Source organism: Zonotrichia albicollis, chromosome 26 (genome assembly GCF_047830755.1).
Source record: "Zonotrichia albicollis isolate bZonAlb1 chromosome 26, bZonAlb1.hap1, whole genome shotgun sequence".
NCBI classification, from domain to species: Eukaryota; Metazoa; Chordata; class Aves; order Passeriformes; family Passerellidae; genus Zonotrichia; species Zonotrichia albicollis.
In genome coordinates, this window is record NC_133844.1 from 6,740,655 (window position 1) to 6,749,479 (window position 8,825).

At 55.9% G+C, this 8,825-nt stretch overlaps 2 protein-coding genes across 4 annotated transcripts in view; one reads left to right on the forward strand and one right to left on the reverse strand.

The window, feature by feature from the left end:
• ADGRA2 (adhesion G protein-coupled receptor A2) overlaps positions 1 to 3,467 on the forward strand; it is a 24,654-nt gene extending 21,187 nt beyond the window's left edge. Inside the window, exons 18-20 of one of the 2 annotated variants that reach the window (XR_012583792.1) lie at positions 154 to 243; positions 740 to 2,410; positions 2,856 to 3,467. Coding sequence is in view for 1 of the 2 variants with exons in the window: in XM_074559121.1 (XP_074415222.1) it covers positions 154 to 243; positions 740 to 1,922 (1,273 nt within the window). In the remaining variant the exon portion in view is untranslated. Of the gene's footprint in view, positions 1 to 153; positions 244 to 739 lie in introns of both variants that reach the window. The other variant, XM_074559121.1, reaches the window with a different exon arrangement.
• On the reverse strand, positions 2,860 to 8,521 carry BRF2 (BRF2 general transcription factor IIIB subunit). Of its 2 annotated transcripts, XM_074559123.1 has the most exons (5): positions 8,324 to 8,521; positions 7,706 to 7,765; positions 6,462 to 6,783; positions 4,365 to 4,841; positions 2,860 to 4,301 (listed from the first exon to the last, which is right to left on the reverse strand). In XM_074559123.1, the coding sequence occupies exons 1-5, from the start codon at positions 8,475 to 8,477 to the stop codon at positions 3,755 to 3,757; spliced, it is 1,560 nt and encodes a 519-aa protein (XP_074415224.1). In that variant the 5' UTR covers positions 8,478 to 8,521; the 3' UTR covers positions 2,860 to 3,754. The 2 variants fall into 2 exon arrangements, with proteins under 2 accessions (XP_074415224.1, XP_074415223.1); XM_074559122.1 differs by having other exon boundaries at positions 2,860 to 4,841.
• Between the last annotated feature and the right edge of the window lie 304 nt (positions 8,522 to 8,825).

Consider the following 8,825-nt stretch of genomic DNA (forward strand, 5'->3'; position numbering starts at 1 on the left):
GGAATGAAAGTTCATCATCAACTTCAAAATAAGTTCATCAATAAAATCCCCATCAGACCCTCAGAGGCTCAAGGGGCTGGGGTGGGATTTGCTGCCCTGGACGAGCCCATGCCGTGCTCTCCAGGTGTGCAGTGACATTTCCCCTCCCTGCAGGTTCTACCTGATCGCCGGTGGCATCCCCCTCATCATCTGTGGGATCACAGCAGCTGTCAACATCCAAAACTACCACGACAACAACCCCTAGTAAGTGTGTCCCTGCTCAACCCTTCCTCCCTCCCATGTGGGTGGCCTCTCTCTGCTGGGGCAGGGAACTGGTGGCACTGGGAATCTGGAGAAGTCTGGGGATAGGTCAGTGAGTTTTTTCCTGAGAGTTACTGGGAAAAAATCGTCCAGGCAGATCCACAGGGCCGATCTCCTGTACTGGGACTAGTAAATGCTTTAGCTGGGTGTGGGGAGTAGCTTTGTTATTCCAGGTCACGTCAATTGGGCTAGAGTTTGGCATCAAGATGTTCTGGCATTAACAGACATCTTTCAGGTGTAAGCTGAATGCTTTTGTTTAAGCTACGTCTTGGTAGCCTAAGTGCACCTTCCAGTACACTTACCTTGTTACGACTTACCTTGTTACGAGTTACCTCATCTTTGGCTGGATAGCTTGTGAGCTTATGAGAGCCCTGCCATGAGGGCAGAGGTGCCCTCTGAGCAGCTCCAGGCCCCTCAGAGCCCCTCTCCTCCCACACAGCTGCTGGCTGGTGTGGCGGCCCAGCCTGGGCGCCTTCTACGTCCCCGTGGCCTTCATCCTGCTCGTCACCTGGATTTATTTCCTCTGTGCCGGGCTCAGCCTCCAGTGCCGCCCCTCGCACCAGAAGGACATCCCGGAGCCGCTGGAGCCCCCGCCGCGATTGGGGGCCACCGGTGACCTCCTGACAGACTCTGGCTCCATCTCGGTGACGCTGAACTCGGGGCCTCCCTGCCCTGAGGGGGACGGTGTTTACTCCCTGCGGGTGCAGTTCTGGGCTCTGGTGGCCACCCACGCCCTGTACGTGGCCCTGTGGACGTTCGGCGCCATGGCCGTGTCCCAGCGCTGGTACCTGAGCATCGTCTTCAGCTGCCTCTACGGCGTCACCGCCGTGGCGCTGGGGCTCTTCATCTTCATCCATCACTGCCTGCGGCGCCGGGACGTGCTCAGCTCCTGGTTCTCGTGCTGCCCCTCGTACCGGAACGCGCTGCCCATGCAGGCCTACGTGCACCCCGGGCTGGGGCCGGAGGATGGCTCGCAGGTCTTCATCGGCTGCGAGCCGGAGGCCGCTCGCTCCGGAGCCTCCTCATCCTCCTCACCCAGCAGCGCTGGCTCTGCTGGAGGCCGCTGCAAGCTCACCAACCTGCAGGTAGCCCAGAGCCAGGCGGAATCGCGGCCGCCGCCCTGCCCGGAGCCGGACACTGCCGATGGGAAGCCCGTCAGGCACAGCAGCAACGTGCACGGCCGCAGGAGCCACCGGGGCAGGACGAAGCCATGCCGCGACGGGAAGCACCACCGCTTGAAAATGCTGCGGGGCCCCTCGGAGCAGCCGTCCAGTGAGAGCGGCAGCCTCCACAACAGCCACTCCGAGAGCTACCCCAGCGGCAGGACCAGCCCGGCCAGGATGGGGATGCCGCAGGACGGGGATGCGCTGCCCAGCCCCTCGGAGGGCAGCGATGGAGGGAGGAGGATGGCCGACATCAGCGAGGCTCGCCGGAGGAGCGGCAGCCGGGACAACCTGCGGCCAGGTGGAGCTGAGAGGGAGGCGAAGCGGCGCTCGTACCCCCTGAACGTGGGCAGCCACAACGGCGGCCTCAAGGGCAGCAAGTACGACATCAACCTGGCCAGCGCCGACAGCGTGGCCGGCATGAAGACCGGCCTGTGGAAGAGCGAGACCACCGTGTGAAGGTGGGGAAGGACGGACGGACAGACGGACGCAGAGTTTTCCCGTTTTCCTCGTGCACTAGCAGGGATGGGCGGCACAGCCGGGGGGCACAGCACGACCCCGGGCCCACCCATCACCCCGAGCTTTTCCAGCAGCGGTGCAGGAATTGCAGCCGTGCTTTAATCACTCCTGCATGTCACTTGAGATTGATCCTAAAATGCTATTTTATATTCTACAGAGGAAATGTCTATTTTTCAAAGCTATATTATTGAATGTATATATGTATAGACAGAGCCGTAGGTGACGCCAGGGCCCCGCTCCCGGCCCCGGGTGCCACGACTGCAATATTCCCGCCGAGGGACCACTCCAAGTGCCCTTCACGTGCAGGCACACAGCCCCAGGATGAGCACACTGCTTCTGGAGAGCAGCTGCTGCCTCTGGAACGTTCCTGCTGTGCCAGCCCTGGGGGCTGTGCCGTGCCAAAGCCATATTGCAAAGCCAAGCACAAGGTAAGAGGAGCCTCAGCTCCAAGGTGAGGTGATTGTCTGCACTGCTTTAATGCCAGACACTAAAATAAGGGCCTGGAAAGGCTCCAGACATTAAAACCACAGCCAGAAAATGCTCCCAAGTCCTCAGAGGCTCAAGCCATGCAGTGGGGTGGGCTGGCAGACCTGTGCTGCTGCCAGGACTGACCCTCTGTGCCAAAGCACCCAAGAACCAAGAGGTGGGAGAGGCCCAGAGCTGCTCTGTGTCCTTAATCCAGGCTTCAAGCTCAGAAAATACCTAGGTTTGCTCTTAGGAAGGCAGAGGCCATTCTGGGGAGCAGGGAGCATTCCTGGGAACGCAAGAGAACGATGCCAAGGAATTGGGGACCTTCCTCGGATGGTCAAAGGGCTGGAACCTGGAGAAGCACTTATTGTTCCCACTGGAAAACAAATTTCCCCTTTTTCCCAGCACACAGGTAAACCAGCCAGGCTGCAGAGGAGGAAGGTGGGAGCCTGGTGCCTCCCCTGCCCTTTCCAGCCTCTCCTGCCTCAGTTTCCCCTGCCTGCAAATGAGTTTAATGACGCAGCTACCTCCGAGGGGTCGTGGGGCTGGCAGGGCCACGAGCCAGGGGAGGAAAAAAAGCACTTAGTGGGGATTGGTCCCACCTGGGAACCACTCACCCCACGGGGCTGGGGTACCCCTGAGCCTACCCTGCCACTCCCTGCCCGCCTCGGCTTCTCTGCCCAGTTAAATGTTGAAATATTTCGTTGTCCCTGGGATTTAACACAGTTTAAACCCTTCCTGCAGCTCCTGCAGCCTCTCCTCAGCCTGGCTGATGCCTCGTGGTTCTATTGCTTGCTGCATTGTGACAGTATTAGAGAAAAAGCTTTGTATTCTTAATTACACTCGGTGTGTTTACAAGCCAATGACATATCAACAGAGCTTCCTGCAATATCCGGGGGGAGGGGAGGGAAATATGCCAAAGAAATGTCTTTAAAGGGGTCTTTTTTGCATTTTTATATGAATAGAATGTTTCTAGCAGATATGTTTTGTTTAATATATTAAAGATATGCCAATCTGCCAAGATCTATTGTGTGATTTCTCTCAGAGTTCACGTTCAAATACAGTGTTTGACCCTCACAAAGTCATTCTGCTGAAGAATGAGAAACCCAAGGTGAGGCTGCCCTGGAAAACCTAGTACCTTTTGTGCTTTTATTTACTTATAACAGAAATGTAACATGACCTGAAGCAGTCACTCCATAAAATGCCCCATTCCCTGGGCGACTGTCCCAGCAGCACAATCGCTCTGTCCCTGGTGGGCTCCACACTTCTGGTCCCCAAACTGTCCCTCTGGGCCAGGGACACCTTCAGGACCAAGCCTTGGCCCTCCTGAAGGCTCTGATCTCCTCGGGGCTCCTCAGGTACTGCTCGATCTCGCTGTCTGAGATGGGCTCATCGCCCGTTACGGCCGCGCCCGCAGCGCTCGGAGCCGCCGCCCGCAGCCTCTTCCTGGGGTGGAGGAGGCAGGGGGGCAGCAGGGGCCTCAGGGTGCCCCTCTGGTGCTGCTGCCCTGCCCAGGGACTGCCCTGCTGCTGTGGCACTGCAGGAGAGCTGGGGGGAGCCTGGGCTGGGGAGTCCTTATTCACAGAGTCCTTATCCAGGGAGCCCTGGCTCACAGAGCCCTGGCCTGCGGAGTCCTTATTCACAGAGTCCTTATCCTGACAGCCCTGGTTCACAGAGCCCTGGCACTCCTGGCTCACAGAGCCCTGGCACTCCTGGCTCACAGAGCTCTGGTTCTCAGAGCCCTGGCACCCCTGGTTCACAGAGCCCTGGTTCTCGGAGCCCTGGCACCCCTGGCTCAGAGAGCCCTGGCACCCCTGGCTCAGAGAGCCCTGGCACTCCTGGCTCACAGAGCTCTGGCTCACAGAGCCCTGGCATTCCTGGCTCTCAGAGCTCTGGCTCACAGAGCCCTGGCACCCCTGGCTCACAGAGCCCTGGCACTCCTGGCTCTCAGAGCCCATGCCCAGGCCCGTGTCCTGCTGTTCCTGCTGGCTGAAGGCGCGTTTCAGCAGGAGCAGCCGGTGCTGCAGCAGGTCCCCGATGTGCTTCACCACCATCTTCCTGTCCAGGCGGAAGCCGCGCAGCCAGGGGAGCTGGGAGGCCATCGCCAGCAGGATCTCCAGCAGCTCCTTCAGCCTCAGCTGGGCTGGAGGGGGCAGCTCCACCCCTGCCAGGCGGCAGAACCGTGCCAGGGGGCACGAGAGGCGCGGGCCGGGCCGCAGGGACTGCCAGGCCAGGAAGGCCGCGGCCGTGACCACGGGCACCGGGTGCCGCCCGGTCACCAGCCACGTGGCACTGGCCAGCTCCACAATGGCCATGGTCCGGGCCACCAGCTGCTCCTTGTCCTCCAGGAAGGGCCCAGGGATGTTGGCACTGGGCTGGACCAGCCGGAAGCTGCGGGGGAAAGAGCCACGGTCAGCGGGAGCATCGGGGACAAACACATCTGTCATTGTCACATTTTAGGGAAAAATCTGTCCTGGGAAGCTGAGAAGCCTCAGAGGAGAGGAAAAACAATAATTATCTGCTGCTGTGGAAAGCAACAGGTGGATCTTTGATTGGTCTCATGTGGTTGTTTTTAATTAATAACCAATCACAGTCCGGCTGTCTCGGACTCTCTGGTCAGTCACAAGATTTTATTATCATTCCTTCCCTTTCCTTTCAAGCCTTCTGATGAAATTCTTTCTTCTATTCTTTTAGTATTTAATTTTCTTTTACTATAATATATATCATAAAATAATAAATCAAGCCTTCTGAAACATGGAGTCAGCTCCTCATCTCTTCCCTCATCCTGAGACCCCTGCGAACATCACCACAAATCCCTTTGCCAGGATTTCTCTCCTGGGAAGCTGAGAAACCTCAGAGAAAAAGGAAAACAATAATTATCTGATTTGCTTCTCCTGTGTTTTGCTACTTTGGAATGTGGTAGGTGATTGTTTGATTGGTTTCATGTGAATTGTTTTTACTTATGGCCAGTGATAGCCAAGCTGTGTTGGACTCTGAGGAGAAAGTCAGGAGTTTTCATTATTATCTTTTTAGCCTTCTGTCTGTATCCTTTCTGTATTCTTTAGTATAGTTTAGTATAGTAGAATAGAATAGAACAGAACAGAACAGAATAGAATAGAATAATAAATCAGCCTTCTAAGAACATGGAGTCAGATTCACCATTCCTCACTTCATCTGGGAACCCCAAAAATCCAAGACACACCCTGTTCCTGCCATGGCTGCTGCTTGAGGACACCAGGAGGAGTTTCTTTATGAAAAAGGTTCCCAGGCACTGGAATTGCTGCCAGGGAGGGGGTGGTGTCCCCATCCCTGGAGGTGGCACTCAGTGCTCTGGGGTGGGTGACAATTTGGGCATCGGGCACAGGTTGGGCTTGATGGCCTCAGAGATCTTTTCCAACCTCAGATATCTTTCCAACCTCAGAGATCTTTTCCAACCTCAGAGATCTGGGATCCCCTGATCCACAGAGCCTCCCTGAGCAGCTCTCTGAGGAGAATGGAGCAGGATGAGAACCACAGCCTGTGACCGTGTTCACAGGGGTTCTTGGATGAGGGAAGAGATGAGGATCCGACTCCATGTTTCAGAAGGCTTGATTGATTATTTTATGATCTATATTATATTAAAACTATACTAAAAAGAATAGAAGGAAAGGTTTCATCTCAGAAGGTTAGCTAAGTTAAGAATAGAAAAGAAGAGAAAAGAATAATAACAAAGGCAGCTGCCTCAGTCTCTCTGTCCAAGCCAGCTGACTGTGATTGGCCATTAATTCCAAACATCCACATGAGACCAATCACAGATGCACCTGCTGCATTCCACAGCAGCAGATAACCCCTGTTTACATTCTGTCCCTGAGCCCTCTCAGCTTCTCAGGAGGAAAAAATCTTTAGGAAAGATTTTTAATGAAAAGATGTCTGCGACAACAGCCCAGCTGTGACAAGGGAGGGACAAACACCAGCCCAGCCCGAGCTGTGCCACACCCCATCCCCTCCACCCACCAAAGGCTGCCCCCTCACCTGCTCAGGTGTGTGGTCACCAGGTCTGCCAGGCTCAGGGCGGGCACAGAGAGCTCCAGCTCCCTCTGCAGGCTCAGGAAGACGCTGGCAAAGAGCTCCTGCTTGGCGTAGAGCAGGGAGCACACGGTGCCCATGGTCAGCGGCCAGCGGCGCTGCCGGCACGTCACCAGCACACAGCACCCCCCCAGCAGCTCCTTCTTCTCCAGGCTGACCAGGTGGAAGGCAGGCAGCTCCAGAGCCCTCTGGAAGTAGGACACAGCCGTTTCCTCAAAGGCTGCTGGCAGCTTGAGCACCTTGCAGAGGTCCTGCACCCGCCGGATGCCTGCGGGGGAAGAGGAATTTCAATTTCTGCTCAGAACCGTTTGGAGCAGTGTGAGTTGCTGCTGGCATAGTCCAGGGTAAGGAGGCAAAAAGGATTTTTGCATAATATCTACAGATGTTTTATCTGTGGATATTATGCAAATAATATCCACGGTGTTCAGGTGAGATGTTCAGGTCCCAGCAACCACACACAGAGAAAGCACAGAGAAAGCAGCAACACATACCGAGAAAGCACCCACACACACAGAGGAAGCACCCACACACACAGAGAAAGCACCCACACACACAAACCACAGAAAAAGCACCCCCACACACAGAAAAAGCACCTACACACACACACAAAAGCATCCACACAGAGGAAGCACCCACACACAAAGAAAGCACAGAAAAAGCACCCCCACACAGACAAAGCACCCTGCAGCTTTCTCCCCACAGGGCCCTGGGGCTGTCCCTGCTCTCACAAAGGTGAGGGCTGATCAAGGAATAGGGAAGGAGTGGCTCAGGGACAGAGGAACAGATGTAGGAAGGAGCCAATGGGGTCTAACAGCTTTTTGAGGGAAGCTTCTGGTGTCTCTTTAGACTAGGGAATGCCCCCACAGGATCTCCACAATTTCCTGGTTTTTATATTAAAGCTTCTTTTATTATTAAAGCTTTTTTTATACTAAAGCTTTTTTATATATTAAGTTTTTTTATATTAAAGCTTTTCTTTTATTATTAAAGCTTCTCTGGAGGATCAACTGAATCAACACAAAATGACAAAACCAGGCAGCACTCACCCAGCCCTGCACACACTAAACCCCTCTCAGTCCCTCAAGGCAGGCAGGCACCAAGGGCCCTCTCCTGGATCAATTCCTGGGGTTTTTGGCACTTTTTCACTGTCAGAATGAGCTGAAACAAACTGGAGGACAGGGAGTTTCTCTTACCTCGCTGCAGGCAGCGGCTCAGCTGCTCCTTCTGCCCGGTGCTCTGGGAATAGGCGACCTCTGGAAAACAGGGAGGGGAAATCTGTCAGTCCTGCAGGGGCACAGAGGGGTCTGTCAGTCCTGCAGGGACACAGACATTCGGTTTTGGGGCCAGCAGGTGCCCACAGAACCGAACTGCAGCAATCTGAGCTGTTTGAGGGCACTGAGAGCAGCTAAAGTGAGATCTTGGATCTCCTCTGAGCTCCAGGGCCAGCAAAAGCCTCAGGGCTGCTCTGCTGCACTTACAGCTTTTCTAAGAGATTCCAGTGAGATTTTAATGATACCTTTCAACAATAAGAGATTAATTCAATTGAAATTCGAGATTTCAATGAGATTTTAAGAATCTCTTTTAACAATAAGAGATTCATTAAATTTAAATTTTAAATTTAATTAAATGTAAAGCTCATCACCGGCTCCAAGCCAAACCTGGCCGGTGGAAAACCCCGCTGGTGTTTGGGGGGATGGAGAGAGGGGTCTGCCCAGTCTGACCCGACAGTGCCCGGTACAGACACAGCTCGAAGCGCTTCGCTGCTCGGGCCGGCTCGGTCCTGCCCCCCCGCCCCGGTTCCGGTAGCGCACCCCGCAGATGCTCCTCGTCGGTGTAGGTGGTGGTGAGGAGCCCCTCGGACAGGACGCAGCCGCAGGCGGCACACACCAGCTGCTGCTGCGCGTAGTGCGCGTCCTCCACCAGCGAGCCCGAGCCGCACTCGGGGCACCGGCCCCGCGCCGCCATCGCTGCCGCCGCGCTGGGGGAGCACCGGGGCGGGTGCACCGCCAACAGCCAATAGCGGCGCGGCCCGCGGTCCGTCCCCATTCCAGCCCGGCCGCACCACCGCCTCTGCGCGCTGCGTTCCGCCCCGCGGTAGTTCCGCCGGGGACGCTCGGGGAGAGTGGGGGAAGCGGGACCGGGAGACAACGCGGCCTCCTCAAAGGGGAACCGGAGCCCTCATGGCCTCCTCCTCCTCCCATCACCGCTGCCATGACGGCCCAGAGTCCCTCCGCCCTCCATGGTGGTGCTTTACAGGAACCGCCAGGGCTGCCGGTGCGGACGAGCCCGTCCCAAAGGTGTCCCCAGTGTGAA